Source organism: Chaetodon auriga, chromosome 8, assembly GCF_051107435.1.
Source record: "Chaetodon auriga isolate fChaAug3 chromosome 8, fChaAug3.hap1, whole genome shotgun sequence".
Taxonomy (NCBI): Eukaryota; Metazoa; Chordata; class Actinopteri; order Chaetodontiformes; family Chaetodontidae; genus Chaetodon; species Chaetodon auriga.
In genome coordinates this window covers 21,612,585-21,628,070 of record NC_135081.1, presented here as the reverse complement: position 1 = coordinate 21,628,070, position 15,486 = coordinate 21,612,585, and the positions used below count along the sequence as shown (strand labels likewise).

At 40.6% G+C, this 15,486-nt stretch overlaps 1 protein-coding gene across 1 annotated transcript; it reads right to left on the bottom strand.

The window, feature by feature from the left end:
- Nucleotides 1-1,024: 1,024 nt before the first annotated feature.
- On the bottom strand, nucleotides 1,025-10,686 carry il21r.1 (interleukin 21 receptor, tandem duplicate 1). Its single transcript, XM_076737659.1, has 9 exons — nucleotides 10,619-10,686; nucleotides 10,181-10,290; nucleotides 9,908-10,016; nucleotides 8,640-8,812; nucleotides 8,031-8,164; nucleotides 7,687-7,909; nucleotides 7,405-7,486; nucleotides 5,312-5,405; nucleotides 1,025-2,629 (listed from the first exon to the last, which is right to left on the bottom strand). The coding sequence occupies exons 2-9, from the start codon at nucleotides 10,239-10,241 to the stop codon at nucleotides 1,856-1,858; spliced, it is 1,650 nt and encodes a 549-aa protein (XP_076593774.1). The 5' UTR covers nucleotides 10,242-10,290; nucleotides 10,619-10,686; the 3' UTR covers nucleotides 1,025-1,855.
- Nucleotides 10,687-15,486: the final 4,800 nt, after the last annotated feature.

Here is a 15,486-nt window from a genome sequence, read left to right as displayed (position 1 = left end):
TATGTAATATTAAGTCTAAGTTATCGACAACACTGCCACAATCTAAGAAAGATATGTTAACCTTTGATCCTCTTAAGTTTGAAAGTGAAGACTTTGAGGGCTTTACGTTCAAAGACTGTAACTTAGATTGGACACGATTGTATTCAAACAGTATTCTTGCTGCTTGTTGTTTTCATAACCGTCAGTGCGTACATCTAATAATTCAAGTGCTCCTGCATTTTACTTGCTGTTACTTGAATGTGTGACTTTGACTGTCCAGAATGTTTGACACCAGAGGACTGTCTTTACGTTCATTTGCTACAAAAGTGACTCAATCAGTAGACACAGCATGAGATACACAAGAAGAGGCAGAAACCAGACTGAAGAATCCTTTTCTGCACTGCTGGAAATTAGTTGACGGTTGCTTTGTCTGCTTTTGTTGCCTTGCTTACTGATGAACCACAAAAATCCGAAGTGTATGACTGGAAACCTTCTACTGTATCAGTCCGACAGCTGCTCCGCAGATAGATAGATAAATAGATAGATAGATACTTTATTCATCCGCGAGGGAAATTCACAGATGTATGCTATCAAACATGCAACTGTTCTTCCAGACGGCACGCTATGCGACTACAGACTTTACTTATTTTATTAATTGCGTCTGAAGGTTGTGGAAAGTGTAGACAATAACTTTCAACACTGTGAGACCATTAGCTACGAGGGAAACACTGGAGCTGGAAATTAAAGGAAACTTTCTTCCGCCTCCCACTACAGCTACCATCAGGAGCCCTTTCAATGGAAAAAAACCCACCCTCAGACGTACAGTTAGATGTTATCAGTCATATGTGTACCATCAAATTCGAGTAAACATCCCAATATAATGTCAAAGTTATATTTGCTCAGAACAGGAAAAATCCGCAATATGGACCCAGAAAAGCAAAACTCTTGAAAAACATTAATTTTCAATTTTTATGTGATTTTATGGTATTTCCCAGCAGAACAGTAAAATACTCACAACAACAATATAAATATGAAACCCGCAATTTGGTCAGACAGAAGCTGCAAACATTCTCTAGATAAGTCAAGGTCAAAGAACAGACTGTCAAAGCTGGCATGTTTCGAGCCACAGAAATAATCGCTCTTGTGTTTACTGATGATAAACATTTTCTCCAAGTTTGCTCTTTTTACTGACATTGCACAGAACAGGATGGATGGTTGCAGTGGTTACTGACAAAATGCATGTGCAAGGTAAACAGACATTATCAGACATCTTGATAAGGCAGCATGCTTGCTGGTGCTGCAGTACAAGCTAATGAAGCTGTGCAGTATATACAGGGACAGAAAGGACAAAGAAAAGACAAAACACTCACTTCCATACTTAGTTATTCTCATGTTGGCACACTCCAGTCTCCATAGACATCAGCCCCCCCATACTTTTTTTTCTGAGAAAAGAACATTGTACTTTCAGCGCTTTACACTATGAGGTCGCCCCACCTGTTGTACATCGGATGTACAAAGATAACTTTGCAACAAAGGATTTATCCTTATCCTCTGTTGGGTTTAATACATTAGACTGGATGCCATGAGATACTGCTTCACAGGGACACCTCTGATCTGAAGGCAAGTGCTACAGTTAGGAAGACCTTCACATTTACTGCTTAAAAGGAAATACCACAACAACAAAGAAAACAAAGAAACTTGACTATATACATAGTAAAAAGTGCACAACTAAAGGATATACAGGATTACATGATGGGCAGTTACTTCCAGTCTACTTTTAGTTGAAGCAGATTTTCTGGAATAGTCATGAAATGTTTTAAATACGTGTCCCACAGCACTACTGGCTGTGATTGTGGCAGTAAATCAGCAGCAATAATCACTGTGTCCGGTGGAGTTCACTCTCTGAGTTGCTGGAGTCTTCTTGAACAGTGCTACATACCATCCACTGCTTGACATAGTTGGAATTTGAGTTTTTGTGCTCACGAAATGAGTCTATCTGCTCTGCAATGTTTGAGTCTGAGGCTCCGGGGCTGCTGCACTCTCCAAAGCCACTGTCAATGGTGTCCAAGTCCACATGAGGGTATCCGTCGTCCGACTGCTCGTTTGAGACGAATGAGTCAAGCGATACCCTCTCTGGTTCATGAAGCTGGACATGTGGCTGAAAGTTTAGATTTTCCAATGATAAGTCATTGGATATTTGGTTTTCATGCTGTGGTAATACCCCACTTTGTCTATCCATCCTGGACACCTGGGGTTCCTCTAAGTCACAGCCAGCTTGTTCTCCGTTGTCCTCCACAAATGAACCAAAGCTTTCTCCATCTTGGTAACTTCTGAGGGTGTGGACAGAGCTCTGTGACACGACTTCCTCCTCAAACTCTTCCTCTCCAGACAGGGTCACAGTGTGGATGGAGATGTGTCCGGTGGAGTGGCTGGCACCCTGCGAACTGCCATCCTCCTGGACAAACAGCGAGTGGCTGTGAGGCTGCAGCATGTGGGAGAAATGGCCACCATGTGTCATCTCGTTGTCCTCCCTGAAGCTTTGTTTCTCGCTGTTCCACTGGAGGATGTCGTGCTGCTTCTCGCCGTTCATAGGAACCTGTGAGCCGATCCTGAGGTAATCGTACTCGCTGAATGCAGGCTTCACCCACTCCTACAAAAGAGTGAATGGAAACACAAACGTTTAAAGGAATAGTTGCATTTCTGCTTTCTTGCCCAAAGTTAGATGAGGAGACTGAAACCACTCTCATGTCTGTATGGTAAACATGAAGCAGGGGGAAACTGTTAGCCCGGCTGGGTCGGTCAAGAATTAGTTTAAGCTTGAAACTTTTCATCCTTACACTTTGGTTTAAGTGTGATTACCAAGCCAGATATAATATGTTACTTTGTGAGCTTTAGAAGTGCTGGTAAGATGATCTTTTTAGCTTGCGGACAGGCTAGCTGTTTCCTTCTGCTTCCAGTCTTTAAGCTAAGCTAAGCGGCTAAGGGGCTACACCCTCATGTTTAACGGACAAACACGAGTGGTACTGATCTTTCCATCTAACGCTCATCAAGAAACCAAATGAGTGTGTCGACTAAAAGCAGCATTTTCTATGTGTACATTCAAAAATAAAGTGCATGACGGCTCCTTATCAAAGTGGAGAATCTGCTCTTTATCGATTTTTCAGTATGTTTTTAACTCATGCTGCTTGTCTGAAGAGTGGTTGAGATTCTCTGGCACGTACTGTAACGTATTTATTCTATGAAGCCTTCAGTGTTCAGCAGGAAACATATGAACATTCAGGCTTTCATCAACACACACACGCCACTAAAATGTAAGGTTTCTGCAGCAGTAGCCTCCATTCAGCGATGCCCCGATAAGCATGATTCAGTTTCTTCATGCAAAGGCCACCACATCCTGACGTACAGAGCTCATCAGCATCACTGACTCGTCTGAGCTGCTGACAAACAGCAAGCAGCCTGCACCACAAGAGGAAGATAGTGCAAACTAGAACAATGCCTTCTAAAAGAGCTGGTTCAGCCTGTCGCAATGATCCTGAAGATGTGATGTACAAAGACAAAATGCTATACAGCAGATAAACTATCTTTGAAGACAAACCTGTGCTTTAAGAACTTCACACCTGTCACAAAGCTCCACACACTATAGACATGTGCTTTCACTTTCACAGTGTTGCCTATTATTGCACCAGATTTAGAATATGTGATCTATTAACAAACCAATTCAAGTAAATTCAAATTCAGTTTGATGATTTTGAGAGTGCATTGTGTACGAGAATGTTAGTATAAAACTAAATCTGAACTGTGAGAGAACTTTGATGAGAAAATACTCTTAATGATGGGGGACTGGTGACAAATTACTGCCTTGTGGAGTAAACACTGGGCGCTTAATCACACTGTGTCATCAAAACATGGAAACAGAGATTCAGTGAAAATACAGATTCCACTGTGAAAAGGCTTAGCAGCGTCTGTACCGTCCACCTAAACTACACTCCTCTGGAGGACACTGTACATTAATGTCAATCTTTTGCTGCTTTTAAACCCATTTATTGAGTCCTCAAAGAGGAATACGTAGTTGTCAGTGTCACTGTTTGTGTTTTTATGCATGTAAATAAGCTTTATTTAAAGCACAAAATGCTGCTCATTTAATCCAGTTTAGCACATGTAGTTTAGTGAAGAAAAGCACAACAAAGCAGACTTTTCTATGTTACTATCTGTGTGCTACTGTCACTCTGAAAGTATGTTCACTTTGTTATTTGCTGCTTTAGTGCACTCTGCTGACTAATGTTTGTAACTCCACACACAGCTCAAGCTAATGGGGTGGTTGAGCTTGCAGTCTCCACTTGGATGTATGTAAGAGTCCATCCCGGAGCAACTGTGACAAAATCAACTATAACAGTACTGACAGACTGCTCCAAAGCAGACAATGTGATGATATCGTAAAGAAACACTCGACAAGCAGCTGTAAGTAATGATGACAAGACAACTGACACAGCAGGTGCATACTGTCCTTCTTGCTCGGCTAAAACTGCCTGCTGAGTTCAGAAAAAAATACACCTGTAAGGCCGTTCAGACCAGGAAAACCTTAAAAAGCCACATTGCAACATCAATACTAACGTACCATTTATCTACGCTCCTGACCATACAGGTGGTACGCTGTAAGTCAGACAACACTCAAATATATGGCTGAAGTTGGTGAAAGATTATTTTTACTTTCCTTTGAAATCCAGAAAACCTAAGCAGAGTTCAAACATCTTAACAGCTGTTCTTAACTGGACACTGACTAAACACACGCTCATTTACTGTGTACTACACATATTTCTAAGTAATTTTAGATATTTTGCATGTGTTTCAGGTGCTTTTTGTTGTGGTAGAGGGAGTATATTTCAGAGTGTCTAAAAGACAGAAAGAAGAATTTACATTAGGGGAAAATATAAAAAGGTAATGGAACAAATAATCACAGAAACATCAGTAAGATAATGAAAAATGTAAACCACATAATTCTCCCTGTGTGCCCCTATCGAGTGACAAACAGGCTGTTTTTAGCCTGACAAAATGACACATCAAAGACCTGAAATAGATGCACCAGGGGTATTTTCCAGCGGGGTGGAACAGGTCGGTCTGTTCTCTGCCCACAGCATGTCTGACAGATGAGAAACGAAAAATCTCTTGAAGCCCCTGCACACTGAGTCATTCACGTCACGACAGCCTTTAAAGGGAAAGTCCCATCAAGCGGGTCCAGATGTGCTGAAAGTCCCCTCTTGAGCAACACCTGCTGGGCCAATTTGGAAATTACACACAAAGCCCAGCAAGCCGAGGGTGTTTTGCTTTCCCTTACCTTAAAGTTTCCTCCATAGTTGTGGTAGAGGGGCTTGAAAAACTCATCTGGCTTGGGGATGTATGTAATCAGCTGGAGTTTCCTCTGCCAAAACCTGAAACATGTATGTTGTAAGTTATTTCAGAAAAACCTCATGAAAATAAAGACTAAAAAATAACATGACATGTATTTATTGGACTGTGCTGTGTCACGCTTGATGAGGTGATTTCATTTTTCGGTACGTGACTTGAGCAGACGCAAAGCTGTGACCAGAGGGAACAGATTCCTAACTCATAACCAGCAGTGCTGACAGCACAAAATGGCTTTCGTCCGAGTGTGAAGGTGAAGTCGTGAGTCAGTCGCATCGAAGTATCTGAGCAAGAATCATTCTAAACATCGAACATTTCATGACTCAGAATAGAATAATGAATGCTTTGTTGAGAGGTACACAATGTGAATCACATCTTTAACCGAACGTTTTTCAGTTCAGCATATCCCACTTTGCAGCGATCTGCTCAGAGAAAATGTAACTTAATTATTTTTTAATCGACAAAACTTTACAGTTTAACCCAATGTGAGTTTTTTAGGAAATGGATGAGCCACTGATGCCATGCAGCAGTTTGATGTGTTGTGGAAATCTGGCTCATATATTGACTTACATCTTAAATGCTTAGAAAGTAATTGTCAGAAATATACACTCAGCTGCCAATTTATTAGGTACAAGTTAAACTAATGCTGATGTTGAAGGAGGCCAGTCAGAGACCATTTCTTTTAAGTAAACTAAGGGATTTGAGGGTCAGTCAAAATGTGCTGTCAGTGACAGAGAGCATTTTTAAAACATGTCAGCAAGCGAAGGGAAGATTTAGGCTACCTTTCTATTGTTTTATTAGGGAGATGAAGTAAAATTTCCTGGGCTGGTTGAGCAATCGGGTTGGCTGTATTTTATTCAAGAGCCCAGCAATAAATCCTCAACACAGAGGTGTTGATTCAACATTATGATCACTTTGGAGGCTGCAGTTTGTGATGCTGTTGACCTGACAGGCGTTTCTAATATTTTGTCTACCCTTGTTGATATAAAAACAGTGGACAAAGTATCAGCCTGCAAGTATAACATGATACAATTCATCAGCACTAAAAACTGCAGCCTGCGAAACGGCCACAAAGTTGAATCAACATCTCTTTAAAACACTTTCAACGAAAACTGAACACCGTGTGGTTCATGAGGGCAGGATTAGTTTTAGTTCAGCGTAACTCACAAACTGGAAACTGGGTGAACATCACAGATGTGCATATGCAGGCCGCACATGCAGCTACTACTAATGAGATTCATTGCAAAGAGCTTATGTAAGCAGTGCATGAACCAAAACCAAAGTTGACAGTGTTTGACAGTGAAGATACTGTCTTATGTCGTTCTCCAAACTGGATGGAAACAAACAGAGAATCGTGTAGGCGCTAAGTTCACTGACTATTTTGAGCTTGCATTTGTTTCATGTAACCTTGTGCCCTTAATAACACAGGTATTCTCGGTTCTCTGACATTGATGCTCTGCATGACTTCCTATGCCTGCTAGCCATTTCAGTGCAATGTGTTGCTGCACGTAAAGCACAGCAGTGGTTTCTCTATATGTGGGAGGTGATGCCAGGAAAGTGTAGATAGAGGCAGTGAGAAGCTTTGCTAATCATTTACTGGAAGTCAAAGCACTGCTGACCTTAAGACTTAACTTGCTGTCACTTGCTAAGTCATGTCTCTGTTCAAAGAATGCAGATTCCGTTTTGCGCAAAAGGAGCAGGAAATTTAACCTTTCACATCATTTACACATTTTATTTCTATAGTTAGAAAAGCAGTCCAAATATCTTAATCCCTTCAGGTTTCTTCAAAAGCTAGCTGTAATATTTGAACATGAAGGAACAACTGTTTGAAGACAGACAAATGAGGATTTTGAAGCCGTGTGGTTTTGAACTGGCAAACATATTTTGGGAAATGTGGAGAAATCGCTTATCAAGAGACATTTTGAGTTCTTAAGTTCTGCACCAACAGTGCCAAGGTTCAAATCCCCCTGAAGCCACACATGCTTTAAGAAAGAAACTGGGTTAAACTGTCACTACAGTACTCACGTTTTTTGGAAAAAAGCCAGCATCAGGAGACCGAGGACAAAAATGATGGACAGGGGGATGTAAAGCAAAAGTCCATTAATTCCTGTAAAGGAGACCAAACGTGCAGAATATGAATTGACAGAATTGTATGACAAGCAAACTTCACACTTCCTGTTTCTGCGAAGTTTGCATGAAGGATCAGGAAGACACACTTGTATGATGGTTAGAGGCATAAAACCACAACAAAAATAACATCTGTGACTGGCCTCAACGGTCTGATTTAGGGACAAAAGCTGATTTTACCCTGCTTCCAGACTGGAAGGTGCAACGCTCTTCTACCTTCAGTCTCTGCACTTCCCGCGGTCCTCCATTCTGCAGTGGAACTCCACTCGCTCCACGGACCCTCATAGAGATTCCCTGGACACATTTTGGCCTTAACATCCACGGTATAGTTGACGTGTGGTCGCAGCGTCTTATGGTCTATTAGAATGTGCTTTTCTTCCACTTCAAGGGAATGAACTGGATCCTGTCAGGAGGGAATGAAACAGTACAGCTTTGCATGGGAGTCGTCAGCAGAGGCACTTCATGGTAATTCACTGCAAAGTCCGTTTTCAGTGTTTGTTTTGGTGATTTTGCTCACATATTACCTTTGACAGATCTGTGCTTTCTCTTACGCGCACTGTGTATTTGAGACAGTCTTCTTGATTGCCGTGTTGCCAAGTGATGTTGTAGAATCCCTCAGTGTTTGTTAGCTGAACATCGAAAGGGGGAGCAGGTTTCACTGTGAAAGTAAAGCCCCGGGGGAATATTACGAAATTGAAAACACGTGTATGCCAATAATACTTTACACCACAAGTGACAGTTGAACATCATTTTTAGCTTTTGCCTTAATCTGGAGGGTAAAGCAGGTGCGTGGGCGTTTGCTGCCAAACAACAATTTGGGTAATTTGGGAAAGTTGCCAGAACTATTCTTATTATCTCTGAGTGAGCTGACAAGAGGTGGCTGCATTCAACAGAAGGGAAATGTTTCAAGTGTTTTGCAAGCATCTAAAATGTGTAAAAATAAAATCTATGCTGGAAGGATTACGAGAAATGAGCATTTAACTTCTCATAAATCACTTTTACAAACACATTTTGATGCCACATTACTGATGTTGCTGTGACCTCTTTACATTTCTGGGTTATCTTCTGATCCGTTCAGCAGAAATGACGAATACTGAAATGTCGAATCTCATACTATTACCAGTTTAACTTACCCACATCACTCAGTGCCCAGCTGGATGACTCAATGGGATCTCCTTGTTGACTGGCTGTTGCAGTACACTCAGTTCCAATGGATGCAACGTCATCAAACATTTCTGGGTACATCACGCACCAGGACTGAGGAGGACTGATTTCACAGGTGCCGTTGACGTCAAGAGATTCATCACTTCAACACATAAGCGGTTTGTTATGATCAGCGATGCAAAGCTCTAATTCACATCATTAATGTCTCTTTAGAGCAAGAATAAACTGGAGACACAAAAGCAAAGGTTAGCATTGTTTACCCGCCTCTCTGTTTCAGAGAAATGCTTCCGGCTGATGCGCTCCACTCCACTTAAAAGTATTATTATAATAGTAATACTTCAATACACAGCTGCTAAAATTTCCTTACGTGAGCTCAAGAAATGCAACAAACCAAAGAAAGCCACTCACTGTATAATTTTCCTCAGTCCACACTGTAGTTTTCGAAAAATTCACTTTCACATATATTCGATTTATCTCAGCCAGCGAAAGTTGCGTGAATGAACGCTGATGAATTATTATCAAAATAGCATTTAGCTGAGTTTTTGTGATAGTTTAGAAACAGTGTTGCCATTACATAGTCTGTCCACCAGGGAGCACTTACGAATCTTTTAACTGTAAAATGTCTTATCGCATAAATGAGCAAATTTAAGGAATCTCTCTCATAATGTTTATTTTTTTATATAAAAAATAAAAATAATGGCTTTTCATTTAGCCCTGTGCAATCAATTAACTGTTAACTATCAAACATCAAAATCTGCCTCCAAAGTGCAATTTGAGTTGGGCTCTGCAACTTCCACCACTGACAATAAAACAGGACATAAATTTCACATGAAGCCATCAGTGAAGGGCGTTAATACTGAGAACATTCTGATGGACACTTGCGATGAGCAACGCTGTGAGGAAGGTGCAAATGAGCACACTGTGTCAAAGGTCTATTCAGCACAGATTGACGCAACTGTTCAGAAGCAACTCCACTTTCAAAAGCTCCCCAAAAGTTGCCCACAAGGCAGTAACAGCTACATAGGATCCGTCAAAATGTTGCTAATATTACCATTATTATCAATATTATAAGTGAGACTGCAATACTCAAAAATGACCCAACTTGGTGATCCCTGTCATGATTATGTAAATTTTTACAGGTAAACCAGCAGCGAGCTCCCAGACAACCATTTGAAGTAACACTAGCCACATGCTGCAACAGCACCAAAACATTCATTAACAGCAAAACGTCTTGTACCTGCACACGACTTTGAGGTGGACAGAATATGTCGGCACAGCGCCTGAGCAGGAACAGTTCAGTGAAGCAGTGTAGTCCGTCGAGCAGGTGACATTGCACAAAGACGTGACTGCAGCAGAAAAGAAAAGTGAAATCATACATACAAGGTCGTATTTACTAAATGAAACATTCACGGTCTAGCAATGTCAAACCTTTAAAGTACTTGTTTACAAAGGAAATCTCACTGAAGTTGAAATAAAAAGAGCTAATTTTCAAGGAAACCTTGGGACTTACCGCCATGAAGAAACAGAGTGAGGTCCCACAGCAAAAGTAAGAACACAGGTTTAAGAGCCATGGGGTAAACCCACTGTGAGCCACTGGTTGGAAAGGAGGAAAGCCAGCAGCTGAAAGTAATGTAGACATAATCAGTCATTGAAAAAAGGTTCCCCCGCTAATAGGACCCAAAAAAGATCCACCTTTTCTGTGGGATTTGCTGCTAAACTGACAAAAAGGTTAGTTAGGCTCAAAAATCCATCCATAATCTCACATGTGCTAACATCATCATGGCATTACATCTGTAATTTAACACATATAAGACAGCATCAGCGCTTACTAGTCAGAATTAAATGGTAATTAATAACAAATTATCTCCCAAACCAGCACAAAAAGAACATTTTCAATCAGCATTTTCAGTTCTAAATTTTCACACAATTATAGAATTAACCCTCTTACCTTTTCTGAATTTTGAACTTCTGCCACTTGATCAGTCAACAAGCTAACTGAGTCACCGACGCACTGACGCCTGTCTGAGAATGTTTTGTGGAACAATGTTCTGGTTTGTCACAGTGAAAGCGTCATCATCAGTGGCGTGACTAAGGATGTGGTTTCAGACCCTTTGAGCGGTGTCGATGTGGTGCCTTCCCACCACATCCACGCTGCTGCTATGAATATGCATAAGTTAAACAGAGAAAAAAAATCAACAGGAAACTGAAATTATCTTGTGCAAAATAATTTAATCATTATATTTGTGACACCCAGATAACAGCTGAAAGATCTATTTCAGTTTTTTGAGAACGAATCAAGTTAAGGAAGTGGCATGAATATACAGAGAAATGGATGAACTTTGAGCAACCTCTTCTTCTTCTACTACTCTGTGCTCCACTGACTGTCGCAACGTATTTATTATTACAAAGCACCTCCTTGCTCCTTGCTTACACCTCCTTGCTCATATCATTTTTAACATTTACTGAAAACATGACCACTAAATGTTTCAGTACAGAAATGATGCTAAACTCTGACAGCAGACATGCTTTTTGATAGCTTTCAAAAGACCCTTATCGCACACCTACATGTCTACAATAACAGTTAATTTGGGGTTTTCAGTAGTTTCCAGCTGTGTCTTCCATGAAGCTAAATGAGTCAGAATTCTGCTGTGGAGCCCCTCAGAGTTCACCATCAATAATCAAATTATCTCTTTACTATTATCAACTCAGAGCATTTTCAGCTACATGTCTACATTCTCCACCAGAACCGGAACTGTGAGACTCATGATCCATGTGTGTATTATAAAGTGTCATTTGAACTATATTACAGCGTAATAACAGTTCTTGTTCGGTTCAACTGGTGGGCCTCTGTGGTATTCAAATTACCAAGTGGGTGTGCAGACGTGTCTCATTTAATGCCATTGTACACGTATTAGTCAAAGCCAAATGTCATTCTATCGCACAAAAATGACACAAAGTTTAGCCCCTGCAGTGTTCGGGGTAGGTTAGTCGTACATGACGAAGGCAAGGGCTGAACAATAAATGTGACCTGTGTAAAGCTGTTTCTGCCATTGCTCTTGAGCAAAGCGTCGGTCTTATTCTGGAGCTTAGTTGATTAACAGAAACTTAATCAGCAACTATTTTTACAATTGACTAATTGTTCAAGTCATTTCTCAAGTGGAAATTACAAACATTTGACAGTTTCTGAAATTGAGAATTTGCTTTTTCTCATCTTACATTATAGTAAATTAAACATTTTTTGGTTATTGACTGTCGCTTGGGCAAAAGAAGACATTTGATGAAGTCACCTTGAAGTCAAAAGATTTTTTTTCTGCTAGCATTCACAGGCATTTTTCATCATTTCAACCATCAATTCATCAAGAAATAATAGGCAGATTATCAGCAGCTGCAGCCCTGCTGAACTGTGGTTGCTAGTTATGATGAGTTAAATGGAGCTGATGAATTATTTCATGAGGACTAGAAGAAGAACTTTATGTAATGCTGTAACATTGTATTACCTTATAAGGTGCTGATAGGGTCGTGTGTGTGTGTGTGTGTGTGTGTGTGTGTGTGTGTGTGTGTGTATACTACAGTTTGGGTGCAGGTTAGAGCCTAAAGCCAAGTCCAGCGGTCTCAAACCTAATTGTTGTGTCCTCAGAAGGTCAATGATCAAGATGTGCCCAAAGCAATCCAGCCAATGACCTAAATGCAGCTGCTGTCTTGTACCATTACTTTACTGCCACTAGAGGTCACTGTAAACGAGGCTTAACTTGACAGTGACAGTTTTAAAGTTCTGCTGTCTTCTACTACCAAAATTCTCTGTTTTGTTCCGTAAGAAGGATAAATTTGTCTCTGTTGTGTTGGCTCATTCTCTGTGTGAGAATACACACATGTGCAAAACTCTGGGCCATGATCAGCATGAAGGGAGGTTGGTTTGTAAAGAATGGGAGCAGAAAGAGCAGAAAATGCAGCTGTGTAGTCGGGCCGTGGGAAACGAGGTGGGAAATGGAGGCAATAGTTTTCCAATGTTGTTACAGTGTCATATTAAACAATGTGAGACTCCATCATACTCCAGCAGCAGTTCAGGAGCACTTAGAGTCTCAGGCCTGATATGGACGAAATACAATGCTGTCATGTAACTGACAGGCAAGATATGGAAAAGTAAACAGGCTGCCTAAAATATTTTGTTCTTTCATTTTCATTTTCGTTTCCCCCCCCCCCCCCCACAAAATTCCTGCAGATAAAAATTTCTGATTAGACTACGCTGGAAAAAGAAGACTGCATTTGTTACAGTATTTTCTATTTTAGATGCCTGTGAGAAATTTTGGTGATGTCCGAGCATGTTTCTGCTTGGATGTTTCTATTGCTCATGTCATTTAGACCACGTCATTTTCACCTTGAGAGACTTTAAGATACCGCTCACATTACGTATCAACCAAACGTAATATTGTGTAATCATACATTTAAAATGTCAAGTATTCCCATTTCAATGCCTGTGATAACATATATCAAATAGATCTTTAACAGAATATTTTAATCCTTTGATGTATAAAGGGTCTGATCAAAGATCCTATTTAAGCCATTTCATTACTGACATTTACTGAAATGTTAAAAACCTTCAACATTATATTTTTGCCTCTTTCATCTCTTTTGTTCGTTTTGTTAAGAGTCAGCTGTGTGCAAAGTTGCAGATTGGATTCAATATCAATGCACAATGGTAACACGTGATAACACACACACTGTCAGTGTCAAATTAGATAACACCAGTACCAGTTTCTTAAAAACATGCAATAAAAAATAGTTGTGTGAGAGATAATCTAGCTTTGTGGTTGTGAGATTCTGCAGCCCTCTTCTCACACCGCTCCCATTTGATGAGGACAGTCTCAACAGCTCTTTTACCACGAGGCCGGCGGCTTTCCTGCAAGTGAGTCCATATTATTCACTTGAGGATAGGATGCTGCTGGAGCACCACATGAATTGCAGAGGCTGCAAAATTGCCATCTTTGCACCCTGCAGTGACTGATGGAGGCGTAGCTGTTTCAAGACAAAGGTGTTTCTGAACAAAGAGAGAACCAAGTCTTCCTGTGAGAGGGGAAGCAGGTTCAGACTGATATCTCAGGCCTTTATGGAGAAAGTGGATGTCAAACTGTGACTAATTCCACCTCTGATACTGAGGTGAGGACATTACCCAACAAGTGCAAGGGTGTGACAAGCCTGCAATGAAACCTAAAAACTGTTTTAAAATCTGCAATCCAAGTAAAAGTAAAAATGAATTAGACTAATCTTATTTTACATAAGGGTGTTTCAGGAATATTTTCACAATATGGCTTTTCAAAGGGCCCCTGATAAGATTAAACCTGGGGAAATCCTCTGGGATTTTTTGGTATAAAAAAAATTAGTCCCCAAGAGGGTATGAGTATTACTACTAGCCATTAAAATAGATGAATGTTGTTGAACCCTACTGACTGTGTGTGTGTGTGTGTGTGTGTGTGTGTGTGTGTGTGTGTGTGTGTGTGTGTGTACGCGCACACACACCTAATTTCAGTAACGGGAATAAAGCAAAGCACAATACTATCCAAGCATGACAGGATACTCACTGGGGAACTCCATTATGTCTTGCTGGTTTCGTTTTCAAATTGATGTCTCTCATAACCTGAATCAGTTGCGACCTGGTCACAGATTTGTAGTAAGCGGGCCTCGAAGACCGGCCTGAGAGTAAACCCACCCGTTTACTCCAATTTAATCCACTTGTCCCTCACCTGTAAACTAGCGTGACACTGCAGTGGTTTATGCCTCGTTTACACCATTTAAACAGGAGAACTTCCTCATGTGTAGCCGTTAGAGACTTTCACTTTTAAGAGATAACCGTTGACAAGCTAACAGATTGTTAGCTGGCTACCTAGCTAAATAGCTGTTAGCGTCACATACTTTTTCACAAAAAAACGGGACGTTTGCACCGGAAGTAAACAACAGGTTAGTTTTTGACGATTTGCTTTCGTTGCGAATAAACAAATGCAAAGTGAAAAATCTTCCTAACGGTTCCACGACGACTTCTCCGACAGTTTTAGCTGGATTTTGTGCTCACAGACGTTGTAAAAGACGCACCGCCGACATGTGACGTAATCGTATTAGTGCAACTTCATCTCAGGCTTGTCAGGTTTAAAAACGTAGTAAAAAGTCGTTTTGAAAGTAGACCACATTTAAAATGCTGTGGAATTTGACTGGTTTGCATAAAATAATAAACAAAGTAATATAATAGGACTCTCCACAGTATATGGAGCAGTCAGGCCTGGTAGATCAATAAAATACTTACAGTTTAACAGATTGCAGTGTTCTTCTGATTGAAGCTCCTGTTGATCAGACTGGAAGCCAATCCAGGAACTGATCCCATACAGAGGATGTAGTTAAAAGTTAACCTTTAAAAGAAATTAACCACTCACGTTGCAGCATATTTAGAGGAAGCAGCCCAGAATGCAATGCAACCCACATACACACGTCTGTGCAATGAGTTTACAACTGAGAAAACCTACATCTGCATTCAGAACTTCTGATAGGCTACTTTCCATTTTATGGCAAATTCTTCTATATTCTTCCATATCTCTCTTTAGTTGACTTTTTGAAAGCAATGTCCTTGACATAAGCAATAAACCCTACCTGTACCAGAAGAGTTGCTTGAGAAGCCACTCTCAGAAAAGTGTATTAAAAACAAAGAGGAACATTTCTCTGTACACAGAAAGAATAATGTCCAATCATGAAGGGCCACTCATAAACCACTTCACAGTACCTCCAATAGTTCTGGCACTTTTTGGCCTCACGCGGCTAGTTTTAGCTATTTTA